Source organism: Neophocaena asiaeorientalis, unplaced genomic scaffold, assembly GCF_003031525.2.
Source record: "Neophocaena asiaeorientalis asiaeorientalis breed wild unplaced genomic scaffold, Neophocaena_asiaeorientalis_V1.1 scaffold40, whole genome shotgun sequence".
In the NCBI taxonomy this organism is placed as follows: domain Eukaryota; kingdom Metazoa; phylum Chordata; class Mammalia; order Artiodactyla; family Phocoenidae; genus Neophocaena; species Neophocaena asiaeorientalis.
Genome location: NW_020185335.1, coordinates 12,191,763 through 12,206,916, shown reverse-complemented (window position 1 = coordinate 12,206,916; position 15,154 = coordinate 12,191,763). Strand labels below are relative to the sequence as shown.

The 15,154-nt window shown below is 52.2% G+C and overlaps 1 protein-coding gene across 5 annotated transcripts in view; it reads right to left on the bottom strand.

Annotated features, from left to right (window-relative positions):
* Positions 1-15,154, bottom strand: part of KIAA0513 (KIAA0513 ortholog) — a 56,149-nt gene that overhangs the window by 20,311 nt on the left and 20,684 nt on the right. For all 5 annotated transcript variants that reach the window (XR_003001931.1, XR_003001932.1, XR_003001933.1 and 2 more), the window contains exon 2: positions 520-1,023. Coding sequence is in view for 1 of the 5 variants with exons in the window: in XM_024735805.1 (XP_024591573.1) it covers positions 520-854 (335 nt within the window). In the remaining 4 variants the exon portion in view is untranslated. The remainder of the gene's footprint in view (positions 1-519; positions 1,024-15,154) is intronic.

Here is a 15,154-nt window from a genome sequence, read left to right as displayed (position 1 = left end):
CGACGCAAGACCAGCCGTCAAGGCCTGAGGCCTGAACCGTGTTTGCGGCGTGCTCCCCTTTCCGCTGCTGAGATGGCAACAGCCGTGAGTCAGATTCCCGGCTCCTCGGCCTCCGCTCTCACTCCAGGCCCCACCTGTGCTACAACTGTCACTGCTCGTTGTTTGCACTGTCAAGAACCACCAACGCGAGGCCAGAGAGAGGTGCGAGGGTGGGTCCCTATCTTAGCAGCTGCTTAAGGCTCAGCTGCCCGAGAGCGTCCCAAGGGCTGCGGGTAACTGAAACCTCCTGGCCTTGTACTGCCCCTAAGTCACTGCCAGCTAACAACCACCTCTGAAGGCGTGCCCATGGGGGCTCACCTGAGGGTCCGTGGGAGCAAAGCCAGGGCCCTGAGCGGAGGGAAGGAGTGGCAGAAGCTCCCCAAGGGGGCCTACGTGCACTGGGGTGGGGCGGAGACGCGAGGGGCCCAGCAGCTTGTGAGGCCTGGAGCCCTGGCCGGTGGCGCCCTGCGAGGGGCTCACCCTCCAGAGAAGATCTTCTCCACGTAGCCGCGCATGAACTCCCGGAGCTCCAGCAGCTCCGCATCCTTGGCCGAGTCGGTGCTCTGGTTGGAGGAGAAGGACTCGCTGGAAGAGCAGCGGCGGTACTGGCCCCAGGACGGGTGCGAGGGCGACTCGCCCATGTCGTTCTCGCTGTCGGCGGACTCCGTGGCCTCACTCTCCGACGCACCCTCGCCCGGGGAGCTGTCCCCGTCCTGCAGCTTTGCGGGCAGTATCTCCAGGGGCGAGGAGGTGGATGGCTTGGCCCCGGCCCCGAAGTCAATCAGTGAGCCCACGGGGACCTCGGGGGCCTCCATGGCTCGGGGGGGTGGGGGGCACTGCCGGCAAGGATGCCAGGCGGGGGCTGGTGAGCGAGGTTCCCAGGTGCGTCAGCGGGAGCCTGAGGCTGAGCGCACGTGAGCTGCTTGGGAGCCGCTGGCCACCGGGACTGAGTCCTCTGGGGCGGCCCACGGGGCCCTAAGGCATCTGGAATGGAAGCAGAGACACGTCATCATCACCACGAGAGCTTCTCTTCATATAACGGGAAAGAATTAGGGCACGAATGCCCTGTAAGAGGCTCCAAACTTCCAGAATTTGGGCCACCTGTCTGCTGATGTCATCTTCCTACTGCCCACTTACTGTTAAACACCTGCTATATGGTGGGCAAACAATGAACAAACACACACCATCCATCAGGATTTCTCCAAACTAAGCAAGGAGACCTCGAGGGGGCTGCACCCCCCGGCCCTCTCCCGACTCTAGCCGACCAGACTGAGGCCAGTCAGAACAGAAATCACCGCAGATGGCCGTCTGCCGCCCACTCTTGCTGGGTCACCAACCACTGAAGACGGTGTCGTCAGGCACATGCTAAGCGCACGAGTCTCCAAGGCCCACGTCTCTTCCTTCCCGGGTTCCTTTCTTAGCATTTTCCCACTCAAGACCCAGCACCTTCCTGGCTGTCGGATATATGTCCCCTCTCATCATCCCCCTAAACCCTCCCGTGGTTTCTTTCTTTTTTCTTTTTTAAGCACCTCACCAGACACAAGATCTGCTGGCACATTTTAAAAAATGATTTTCATTGTTTTTTGGCCACACTGCACGGCATGCGGGATCTTGGTTCCCCAGCCAGGGACTGAACCCGCGCCCCCTGCAGTGGAAGCGCGGAGTCTTAACCACTGGATGGCCAGGGAAAGTCCCTCCCTCTGACGGTTTCTAAGCAGCATTTGCCGAAGGACCCACCTCCTCCAACCTGCCCCCTCCCTGCAGTACGGCCACCCTCGGCAACGGCATCCACCCCTGGTGTCTGTTCCTCCGCCCCTTAAGCTGGACGGTCCTCTCCCTTCTCCCCCACCTTCCTCCCTCAGCCCCATCCCTCGAGGCTCAGCTTAGTGCCATCTCTTCTGACAAGCTTCACTCAAACCCTGTGCAAACTACTTACTGATTCCTGCGTGGCCCCACTGGCATTTTACTTACGCTCATTTCTAAGTCTGGTTGTTTGATAGGTTTATCCCACTGAAGTACAATCCCCTGAGGGGTGGACCATGCCTCAGCCACCTTTGTAGCAATGCGAGTGCCCAGCACAGAGTCCTGACTAAGTGTCCACTGGACGTTTGCTGAATGGATGACCAGACCTGACCGTGAACACGCTCTAAGAGTCGGGAAGTCAACGGTGTAGGCAGAGCTGGGATTAGGATCTTTGCTTCTAAACCAGTCTCCTGCTGGTCAGTTCAGGGGTCACCTGCCAGTTCTGGGGCTCCCTCCCCCATGAAGATGGGCAGAGAGCGAAGCAGTAAGTTAAAGCCCTCCTGATATAAGAATCCAACTTGATCCTGGGCACTGTCCCTATCTTCCACCTCTACAGACCCCAAATATCTAGGACAACACCTGGCAGACAGGTGGCTGCCGATACTGTGAAACTAATGCATCTTCTGAGGGTAATTCAATATCAAAGCTGCATTCACTGCCCGTTAAGAGCTTCATGTTCACGAATCGATTACGGGCTCCTCCAAATTCCCCAGACCGGGATATTTTTAGATGCCCTGAGTCAGAAGGATGGAATGGCTGGCTCCGTGTCACTGGAGTGGCAACGGCCCCCCTTCGGAGAGTCCTACAAAGCCCGCCTTGGTCCAAAACAGAGACGCATACACCTCAGCTCAAAAGAACTTTCTGGGCTAGGAGAGCAACAGGGAGACTTAGGAGCTCAGATGGCAACACAGACTAAGGAGTCTTGGGCCAGGGCCAGGGCAGCCCTGGCCCCTTCTCGCCAGCAGGGCCGGTGAGCTGTGGCCTCTGCTCTCTGGGCCAGAGTCCCTGTCGGACGCTGAGGTCAGGTTAGATCTCTAAGGTCCTTCTGGCAACCACACTCACAGACTCTCCAAAGAACAGAAAATAACACCTATAATGACTCACCGGATATTAAAAATGGAAAATCACACACTAGGAAAATGTTTGCAGCCACTATGATAGGAAAATTGAGTTAATCATATCTGTATGATAAATTCACCCAAATCCAACTAAAAATCTATATTCTAATAGATACACAAACTACTCAAATAGGCATGGCACACAAGAGGAGGTATTATTATTAAGTGCTTAGATAATTCTTCAACCCATACTAATAACCACACATACAGATAGGCAAATCAAAACAATTAGGTACCTGCTTATACTACAAAATAAGCAAAAATTTGAAAATTATAACCCAAAAGCAGATGACATTAAGATAAAACTAATATTCTCAAACAATCCCGGCAACAGGAATAGGTAAGAATTTAGAAAGCAATTTCTATAATTCTTATTTTTCTCTCCTCTGATCCAAGAACTCAAATGCTTGGAATTTATTCTGAGAAGATAATTCCAAACCATCAAAAACAGTTATGTGGAGAAAAATGCTCACTACAACATTAGTTATCGTCCTGAAAAATAGGGGAAAAAAATCTAAATATAGTAAAGTGGCAAATATATTCTAACAACTTGATGTAATGGTAATCCGTGTATATGATGCAATTAGCAAAATGCTCACTTTATAGTTAGGAAAACAAATATTCCACAATCAACAAATACTTACTGAATCCTATTGCAGGCCAACCTCTTGTTTTGGGTGCTAGAAATACTGAAGTGAATGAATTTTAATTGTACTATAATTACAATCACGTATACATGTGAAAAAGGACTGAAAAAGGAGATAGAAATGTATTACCATGCTGGCACCAAGGTAACCGCCCCTTTTTATTTTATTATCATTAACAGTGGAGTTTACAATCAATAAAAATTCAGAGGAAAAGGAAACAAGTTACTGTATCTTTGCAACATTTCAGGCGGTTGGTCTGAAGGGCAGCATCTATTTACCAAAGCAGAACTTGACAGCACAGGAGGGGCAAGGTCAGACCCAACGGTTACGGCTATTTCTGGTCCGGCCCAAGGCGCTCTCCCAGCGCCTTTCTAGCTTGGAAATTCGGGGAGTGCATGAGTCATCCTTTCCCAGAAGCCTCCTCTGTGGGCTCAGGAAGGAGCGGACAAGGTGAGGGGCCTGGCCCTGCAGGACAGGAAACAAAATCGACAGGGGGCCCAGTCCTGGGCGCCACGTGGGCAGCATGGGCTGCAGAGTGCGGGTTCCTCTGCCCGGGATCTCATCTCTCAGCCAACCTTGCTCCCGGAGCTGAGATGCAGGTGAAGTGGCCACTTATGCTAAGGGCCTTGGAAGTGACCTCACCCTCTTTCTCCAGGAAGGAAACATAATTACGGGCCTCTGTCCAGGACAAGGTGATGGTCACTCTCAAGACACCAGGATCACACACCTCACTCGACTACCTGTGCTCTCCTAGCTGCAGAACACAGAGGAAGTGGGCCCAGCGGGGACTGACTGCACCGTCCCCGAGTAGGGCCAGCCAGCGGCTGCCACTCAGGATCGTGCGCCCAGCGGGATCAGATCTAAAGAGCTTTCTATAAAAGTGCTGAAATCCGCTTCATGAAATCTTCCAAGTCTTCAACACTGGCAACTAATTTAAATTTATTTCAAAACACATCATGGACCAAAGAGAACGTGTCTGCGGATTGCACTCAATCCCTCTGCTCTGTCCTGTGTACAAGGAGGTCCCCAGACCCACTGCAGGGCCACAGGCTCTGAGACTCAGGGTTTTAAATCACAGCGGAATCTCTGCAAACAGACAGCGTGGATATTAAAAATGCTTTCTACAGACTTGCAACCAAACAGACCTTCCTGCAACCGCGTCTTTACAATTCACCTCTTAGGCCCTATGGCAGAAGCTTCTACCAATCAAATTAGGCTAAAATTCTAAGTCAGCCCATGTCTCTGAGCGCTGAGAGGGGGCTTCTTCGGACTGGGGGTCAGGGAGGTAGATATCTGAGCTGAGATGGAGGGGGGCCGGGCCAGCCGAGAAGGCTCGAGAAGGCTGGAGAAGGCTGTCTTCTGAGCAGAGGACAGGGGTCTGGGTGGAGGAACAGCCCACACAGAGGCCCTCGGCAGCCATGACTTCGGAAAGTTCAGGCACTGGGAAGGCTGAGGAGGGAGGAGGTTGGCAAGGGGGGCCAGGTGAGACACTAGGAGCCTCGACTGGGTTCTCAGGGTGATGAGCAGGCAGCCGTAGCAGCAGTTTGGAGAAGAGAACGAGCGCAAGGGGGCCAGGGGAGGTGTCCCGGCCGGCGCATTCGGGGGAAGGTTTCCTGACCTCCTGCCCCGCCTCCCGCCCACATCCCCACCCCACGTGGCCCCAGCTGCGGCAGGAACTCGGAAGGAGATTCCGTCTGTGGCTGCTGCACCACATCCTCAGGGGCTTTGCTCAAACCCCGATTTCCCCAGCACCCGGGGTGCCCAGAGTGAGCCCTCCTCCAGCAGGCTGACCTTGGGCAATCACACAGGCTCCCGGGGCCGGGGGAGGCTCCGGAACCTTCTGGAACTCTGCCTGTGCCATCCGTCTCAGGCAGCTCCCTCTCCTTTACTGTCCCAGAGCCAACAGACGTGCTGCTCCTCCCACCAAAAGAAGAGACGGCAAGCCTCAATGGACCAGCACAGCCCACACGCTGGCTCAGGCTCCCTCCACCCCACCCGCCCCTCCTTTCACAGCATCAGAGAATCGGGGCGGGGGTGGGGAAGCAGGAGGCCCCCCCGCACACAGCTAGGAAGTGACGGGGCCCAGAGTCAAAACTCAGGTGAACGCCGAGCCCAGGCTCTCAAGTCACCACGTGGGCCCTGCAGCAGCCTCTCTGATGCTCTCCTGCGGGTGCGTCTCTAGAAGCGGAGCTGAGGGTCAGAGGCCTGCACAGCAGTGAGGCTCTGCTGGGGCTGCCGAATCGCCTTCCCCAGTCTGAGCTGTGTGCTAGAACAGGGGTCCCCAGCCCCCGGGCCTTGGACCGGTATTGGGCCGCGGCCTGTTAGGAACCGGGCCGCACGGCAGGAGATGAGTGGCGGGCGGGCAGGCAAAGCTTCATCTGCGGCTCCCCGTCGCCCGCGTTACCGCCTGAACCATCGCCCCCGCCCCCGGCCCCCAGTCCGTGGAAAAATGGTCTTCCACGAAACCGGTCCCTGGTGCCAAAAAGGCTGGGGACCGCTGGCCTAGAAGGCAAGCCCGGGCCACGCCCAACAAACACCTTCCCTGCCGCTGGGGCCGAGAACCTGATGTAGGGCTTCACACACATCCGTTAGATGGATTCTCCCCAGCACTCAAGTCAAGCTTGTGGAGATTATTTTCTTTTCCCTTTATCGTAAATGTATCGTTAGAGAAAGATTTGGAAATAGAAGAGGGAGAAGAAGCTCCTGGTCCCACCAGGCCAACAAAATCCCATCTCCATTCTCGTGGATGCCCTTCTGGTCTTGGTCAAAAGGCAAACCCCCTTTTTTTTTTTTTTTTTACCATTTCAACGGCGAGAAAAATTCGGATGTTTATTTGGCACCTAGCTAGTGGCTATCCCTCTCGTGACAGCTACAAACCTGCAGGGGACCCCAGTGGAGAGGGTCTTCTCTGCTCTCCCGAGGTGTGTTTTACTTCAAATGGACCTGACAGAAGGTCGACAGGCCGTCTGGGTTTGGCTGCAGGGATGAGGGGAGACAAGTGCACTTGATCGATGATTAGATTACTGTTATCTGTTTCGGTTCAGCTATGAAAGGACTTAATAATGCACGGTTTCCAGGAAAACTGTGCCTCACTGGAATAGCTGGAGGAGAGGAGAGGGAGAGGAAATAAGGGAGACCTTTCAACCTGCTGCTGCTTCCTTCGCCCTGTAGAGACTGCTGAGGACACGATGGAAGGACTGCAAACCTCAAGGTTCTGCAGAGCCCTCCTCCCCTCCCCATGCGCCCGCCTGAGCCCTGGCAGGGTCCCAGCAGCACGGGGTGCAGGTACCACTTCCACACCTCCCCGGCCTGCCACAAACAATCAGCCTCACAGCGCACAGGCTCTTCCTGCGGCTCCACCTGCATCTGTTCCCCGGGCACCCCTCCCGCTCATAGGTCACAGGTCACAGAGAGACCCAGTGGGCTGGCCAGGGAGGCGGGGCTGAGGAGGGGCCCCAGGTGGACCGCAGCCACAACTGAGGCTCGTGGAAACCCGCTTCCTGTCGCTCAGAACCTCTCCTGCAGCGAGACCCTAACAAGGACCTCCATTTGCCTCTGCCAGGGGCTGGTCACAGCGCAGCCCTACAGACGGATAAATCCGCTCAGCGCTTTTCTGGCTGGGTGATAACTCACACTGCCTTGGAATCAGGAAGAAATGTGGCGCTACTTGGGGCTAGGAGACAAGAGTCATTCCGAAGAATGAATACGTGTCAAGTAAGAAGCGTCAGCATCCTTTCAGATGTTAGTGTGTCCACGCAACTGTTCAGACGTAGATTTATGTCCAGTCAATGTGGATCTAGGGCAACCTCAGGCCAGTGGAATTGAGACCCATTATTGCAGTCGGGCAACGAATGTAGGGGAGCTTCCTGGCAGCCAAAGCAAAAATGGGAATTACACCGGGTCACAAATTCTTTTCATTCCGACAAACTCATCTGTACGTGAACTTTACCCAAATACCGAACTTAAAAATCAACGCGTCAAGAAGATCCTCGTATGAAAAGTCACTGATTATTACGGTGGAAGTCCCTAACAGGTCCTTTAAAAGATACAGAGATGCTGAAACATACATTGTTCAAATGGCTCTCCAAAAATCTGAAAGCACATGTTACATGCATTTGGAGCAGGTATTTGTCAGTTGGAGCACGCTACTGGGTGAAGGTAAGATCTCCTTGGTGGCGCAGGGATGGAGCGTCACAGACCTGGAGACGTCATAGTTAATAATGTGCCCATGAGGGTCCCTCTCCCTCAAACATCAGATGTCCCCCAGGGCTCTGGCAAGCACCAGTCACCACCATTCATGGCAGAATTCTCTGAAGAGCACTTGCGCCAACATTCTGATTTGGTGATCGAAACAGAACTAGAGCTGGAGGGGTGCAGGGAAGGGGCGCCCCCAAAGCCCTGCTTGAGGCACCAGCTCCAGGGGTTTAATCGGGATCAGAGCTCACACTGGTTAAGGAGACGGGAACTGAGCAGCTGGTGAGGAATCACAGCCCACAGCCTCTGCAGGGAGTCTCCGAACCATGATCTCTCATCCTCAAGGAAGGAGAGAGGACGGATGGGGGAGGGAGAGGGACATACGTAACCTGGTTTCAAAAGGGAAGACAGGGCTTCCCTGGTGGCGCAGTGGTTAAGAATTCGCCTGCCAATGCAGGAGACACGGGTTTGATCCCTGGTCCGGGAAGATCCCACATGCCGTGGAGCAAGTAAGCCCATGTGCCACAACTACTGAGCCTGTGCCCTAGAGCCTTCGAACCACAGCTACTGAAGCCTGTGTACCTAGAGCCCGTGCTCCGCAACAACAGAAGCCACCGCAATGAGAACCCGCGCACAGCAACGAAGATCCAACGCAGCCATAAATAAATAAATTTTAAAAAAAAAGAAAGTTACAAAAGGGAAGACAGTAGACGATGAGAGAGAGAGAAAGCCACGTCAGGGGACACCCAGGTCAGAAGCAGGACAGCTCTGCGCACCAGGACCGGGAAGCGGGGAGGACCAACGTCAGAGCCTGACGCTGAACTGATCTCTAGAGCCTCACTCGCACACGCGCGCATGCGCGCGCGTGCGTGCGTGCGTGTGTGTGTCTTACAGACCCGTCAATCAAGGGAACACCGTGGAAACAGCACAAGGGCTTTAGCAAGATACTAGACAAACGCATTACAGCTCTGAGGACAAAACAGAAAAATGTGGCTTGAATGCTGTGTAATTAGGTGGCTTCATCCATACTGTATTTCGTTATCCTAAAATGCAGTTTTCTGGCACTTTAAGACCTCTGAAATCAGATGTGTCTGAGCGTCGCTCCCAGCCAGGCCCGCTGGGATACAGCTGTCATTGTCCAGAGACAGGAGTAGAGCCTCTTCTACTCTTTAATTTTAAAAATCAATTCAAAACACATAAATTGTAGTCACATCACTCAAAGTGAATCAATTCCCACACAGTGAACTCTCCCCTAAATCCACCACCCACCTCAGGGAACAGAACACGACAAGCCCCCACCTCGTCCCCCTCCCCCGAGCTCCCCTCCTCCCCAAAGGGAAATGGACCCGTAAAGGGCACGCGGATGGCAGAGAGGATGGTATGTCACAGAAACCCACGCACTTCAATGGCTCTGAGGCAACTGCAGAACAGGCCTCCGAATGTGAGGAAGCTTTAGAAGCCCTTTAACCAACTTATTTTGCTTATATTTTCCTCTTCATTATGGACAAGAGGGGTGCTTCATAATAATCTATGCCCAAGTCATTCTCTAAGCGCTCTTACAAGAAAGACAGAATAAGATTCTAGGGACGAGCGAGCGTCATGCCACAGTGTAAATGGCAGCACCGCATCTTAACTCCTTGTGCATAAAATAGTGGTGAATCTTACAACCGACAGGGTCTTCGATCTGAAGAAAGACGGTGGTTGAACCCCTCCCCCAGCGTCAACTTGGAAAGATGTCTCTACCGCTCATGGGCTAAGGACTCCAGCCCGGCTCTATCCTACCCCTTCATTAATCACTCAGACTTGAGGGCAGTAACATGTTGGTGGAGAACGTGCGGAGCCGAAAGCCGGAGGGAACGTTAACTCCGAGAACGACACAGTCGGGACCCAAAAGGTTCCGGCAGACTCAGGGAGGCTGAGGCTAAAAGATGCCCCTGGACGGGGAATGTGGTCATTCGCTGGGCACCAGCCAAGTGCCTTCCACGTGCCAGGCCTGCTGTGGGAGCAGAGAGATGGTGACCGTGTGGCCTCTGTCTCTGAATAAGTCATAAATTATCAGCGAGGGAGTCTGACCTCCTGACTCAAAGTTTCACAAGTCCAATGTCGAGAGGCAGCTCGTTCTCGGGCGGCACACGTGCCACAGGAGTCAATGGGTTTGAGGCCGACAACAACAAACTCGAAACTGACCTTGGGCTGCCCTGACAGAAGCACCTGACCCAAAAGAGGAGAGACGGTTTCACTCACCTCTGCTTCCGCCGGTCAGGCCGCTCCTGGACCATTCTGTCCAACCCCACCCCTTGGAAGGAGTAAGCAGCTCCTCTTAGGGCAGCAAACCTCAGTAAACATGTCTGGGGACCCAGGCCTTGTTGTCCCCAGCCATTAAGCCCAAAGCAACTCAGCAGGATCCATCATTTTGGAAAACGTAATAAACTGGCACAAGTATTTTAATTTAATAAATGTTTGGAAGACTTGTAAAAAAGCAGAGAGCATCCCCCAACGTGAGAAGAAAAACAAAAGCCCACTTGATAACTGTGTCACGTGAGCAATGGTGAGGAAGTCGAGGGGATTTACTGAGGGGTAAGTAACTTGGGAAACAAGACAGTGAATTCAGGGACTTCCCTGGCAGGCCAGTGGTTAAAACTCCACGCTTTCAACGTGGGGGTGTTGCGGGTTCGATCCCTGGTCGGGGAACTAAGATCCCACATGCTGCATGGCCACCAAAAAAAAAAAAAAAAAGCGGATTCAAATCTGTGAGAAGTGGCTATGTGACCAAGGGACTAGGTTGTCCTCCATACTTCCAGAAGGGAGAACAGAGTCCCAGCAAGGCAGCCGTCTCCACCAGCCCCGGGAGTGGTCCCTCAAGAGTCTCCTTTCTAAATGGGAAGCCGGAAGCAGAAGGTGTTAGCACGCTGTTAGCGGGAGATGCTGCTGGACCTCTAGGGTTTCTTGCCAATTCCATCCGGAGATAACATTTTACGACACTTAACGCAGGTTTTTCTCCGCTGCAGCTGTCGTAATGGTTATATCCAAGATAACTCTTATTTTATGTCCTCCAGGAAAAAGGAAAGGTCTAAAATATTCACAGTTCGCAGGAAAAAGAGATAAGGGGCCATCTGCTGGTTCCCGCACACCTGACCTCACTGGGTCCCTATTAAAACCACCACGACGGGTCAGGCACTGTGCTAAGTGTGGGGAAAAGGGCCGTGGAAGAGACAAGTTCCCTACAGTCTAGTGACTCTGCCTGCCTTGGTTCAGCAACAGTGCAGACGGCTCCAGAGCAAATCCTTTTTCACCACCCCACTGCCCAAATCAGAAGGGTCCAGGAATTCAACTAGCCCCAACTGGATTAGGGAGGAAGGAAAGGGTATACTATGATTACAAACCAACAGGTCCTCCCCAGTCTGAGACTTTGAAATTTCTTAGTTTTTCCAAAGTTGCTCGAAGTCTCAAGTCACCTCCCACCAGGGTCTGGATGTACCTTACGTACTTTACTAATGTTTAATTCATCCCAGGTAATTCTTCAATGAATTGGCGAGCCCGCTAGTTTAAGGCAACAAGGAGGAATTTGGCGACAGGTGTTTCCCATTAATTCTCGCCACTAACTTATGGAGTTGGTTGCATTATAACCAAATGTTCGAATTTATTCAGCACATCCCTCCCTCTGTGAGCAGCTGCACTTCTTTAGTAAAAGAAGGACATAGCTGGCGATTCAGTGACAGCCGGATTTGATCTGGATACAGACGGCCTTGGCCTTCCATCCTTTTGGGTAATGTGGCAAAATAACTGCATACTCCCCCCACCCCTGGCACAAAGACAGCCGCACTCCATCGGATTACGATAGGCTCCCTAAGAGCTCTGAAACTTGGTCCTTCTCCTAGAACCCAAGGCGGGTGAGGGATGGAACTGAACAACATCTATAGTCTCTTTGGGGTTGGTGCTTTGCTCCACTGGCCCAACTCGGGGCCAAAACGGAGAGCCATGCAAACGGACATCTGTGCCTCCGTGGGAGGGAAGGCTCTGGGCAAATCCTCCTGGATGTGGGATCACCTGGAGGCTGCAGTAAGCACTCTGCTTGAAACCCGCTAGTGTCCGTCACCAGTTAGCTTCATCTCTGGCTGCTGGTCAAGGAGCTCTGCCATCTGGAGCAGGTCAAGGCTGCCCACGCAGCTCTCCAATGGCCACATGCAGAGGGGATGCTGCTGTCATTCAAAAGCAACCTCACATAAGCATGGGTTGCTGGTCTCTTCAAGACAGAACTTCTGCATAATCAAGCTAGTTTCCTCCTTCCCTCTCTCTGACACACACTGGGCCTTTGCTAATGCCTTCTTCATTTCCCTATACACACCACCCACCTCCTTCTGGCTAAATCTCTTGGCACATACAAAACCTGCTCTGCAACATGGAGAAATCTGAAAATTGTGGTTGTGTCACACCGGTGCTTTCTCTAGGTCATCTGTGGTCTTTTGAAATCCTCCCTAATGTTGAAACATGTTTAAAAATATTTTTTAAGTCTATCTATTTAATTTATCCTAAGGAACTAACCCCCCAAATGGCCCCAAATACCTCTATGCAGCGTGCTTTATAATAGCAAAAAAAGTGAAAATAAACTAAACGCTCAACAAGAAGAAAGTTATGTCAATTCTGCTACATTAATTCTGGCACTTCACTGAAATATGACAGAGAGCAATAATGACAACATGGCATTGTGAAAATACTTCTGTTAAATGAAAAAGATGTGGAAAATGAAAAACGAAGATGTAAATTTATATTCTCCCTGTAATTACAACTATGTAAAAATAATACAGGGCAACGCCACAGCTATCCTGTCTGCCTTACACTGTTATCATAAGGATCAAATGAACTAATAAAACAAAGCAGAGGGGCTTCCCTGGTGGCGCAGTTGTTGAGAGTCCACCTGCTGATGCAGGGGACACGGGTTCGTGCCCCGGTTCAGGAAGATCCCACGTGCCGCGGAGCGGCTGGGCCCGTGAGCCATGGCCGCTGAGCCTGCGCGTCCGGAGCCTGTGCTCAGACGCAACGGGAGAGGCCTCAACGGTGAGAGGCCCGCGTGCCGCAAAAAAAAAAAAACAAATCAGAAAAGAAGAAGGCAAATGGCTAAAGTACTGTACGAATTCTGAATGGGATTCATGTCAGGCACCGGAAGAACGTTCAGTACATGAGTCGACAGGGCAACGGGGACTTGAAAGATCACATCAGCATCAGAGACCCTGGAGAAAACGGCCACTTCCGAAATGCTGCCTTACGATTTTCAGATGGTTTTTGCTTTCATCTGTGTCAACACGTGGAGACTGAAATTCAGTGACACTTAACGGTGTCTGCAGTCCTCTCATTCAGAAAATCTTTTAACAAAGCAAGAGTTATTCTTGCAATAAAGGCTTTGCTTTATTTGAGAGCGAGAGCGAGAGAGAGAGAGGATCTACTTTAAGAGGTTCTTTTTTTAAATGTTTAATAGATCCTTTCCAGGGAGCAGATTTAGTTATTCATTACGTTGCACCGGGTCTTAGTCACGGCAGGCGCCTCTTTTTTTTTTTTTTTTTTTGCGGTACGCGGGCCTCTCACTGTTGCGGCCTCTCCCGTTGCGGAGCACAGGCTCCGGACGCCTAGGCTCAGCGGCCGTGGCTCACGGGCCCAGCTGCTCCGCGGCATGTGGGGTCCTCCCGGACCGGGGCACGAACCCGCGTCCCCTGCATCGGCAGGCGGACTCTCAACCACTGCGCCACCCGGGAAGCCCTAGGTAGGCTCCTTAGTTGCGGCATGCATGTGGGCTCTAGTTCCCTGACCGGGGCTCGAACCCTGGGCCCCTGCACTGGTAGTGTGGAGTCTTATCCACTGAGTCACCAGGGACGTCCCCTAAGAGATTAATTCTTTATCAAGCCCAGATCGGATTCTGCAGCGCGAGGCTATACACATTGGTGACCACCTGGATACAAATACCCAAATACGCTAGATGAAAGCCTCTTGAATCTCAGAGAGACCTTGCCCTGCTTCTCTGTGTATACATTTCCTGACACCCCCAACGGAGAGGAATAAAGCTCATTTGCTTACAGTAAACCATTCCCTTCAACCTGGCAGCCTGAGTGGGTGAGAAGGAACCCCCTTCACACTGTGCAAGGCTAGATACGTAACGATGGGGTAAGGGAAGCTCAGGGAGAGGGTTCCTTCCGTCAGTCCTTTACGTGATGCTGCAGATCAGTTATTTCTGTTACCATCTACCCATTCCTTCAACTTTTTCTCTTTTATTTTCCTCCTTCTCCACACGAACCACAGTTCTCCTGCATCAGTGACATTCTGACTTCCTCACGTGTCCGTTTAACCTGGACTTTTTGTCGAACGTCTCTAAAGCTCCCGTCTTCTGGCTTCCTTATGGTTCTGAGTGAGATGGAGCGAGCACACTCCATCCTGTCTCACCCACTGAGTGTGGCTATAAAACGTGGGCAGAATGGACAGGGCAGCTATTGGAGGACTCTGGAAAGTAAACAGTAGCAGGCCGAGGAGGGAAGATAATCAGAATTTGAAGCACCCCCAACATGGTGGTGATTCTGCCACCTCCCCACTCCAGGACCGCCAGCCTGGACTGAATATGACCTGATATCCAGAAACAGGTATCAGCAGAGCTCCAGAAGGCTGGTCCTGGCTTGGGGAGCAGGGAAGCGGTTGCCTAATTCTCAGAGGCAGTGAGCCCAAACCCAGGGCTTTTCGTTTTTTGTGCTTCTGTCTTCTTGGAGCTCTCACGCCCCAGTCTCCCAGCAAATCCCCAGCAGCAGAGGGGTCCACAGATGCCTAAAACTATGCGGGATGGAAGCTTCCTTTCCAAGTGGAGGAGATGAAGCAGGTGAAAACTCCACTGAATTTTTCTCTCTTGCTTAGTCACAGATGTGAGCTAAGTCCCAGGAAGAATGTAGCAGAACAGGAGAAATAACGCCCCTGCTTTCTGGCTGAAAAAACAAACAGAAGGGGTCCCTGGAACTGGAAAGGACTGGGGAGACTGTGGAACAGGAGCAGCTCAGGAGAACAACCCCATAAAGTGTGTATGAGCCCCCGGGCTCAGTCCTGAGATGAGCATGTGTAGGTAGAACCCTAAACAGCATACTGTGGACTCTGGGTACTGAACTTCAGGAGAGAACACTGCCAAGGTCCCACACTGGCCACGGAGTGACACGTAGGGGCAGATCTGAAAAGCACCATGAAGACTCTGAACACACAACTGATACACACAATTGATACTGAAACTCACAGAAGGCTGGTAGGGACTGAGAATCTGAATTCAAATTGGTTGAGTGTCTGCTACAACAAAGATGGCAACATTCTCCATAGGATTTAAACAAGACCAAA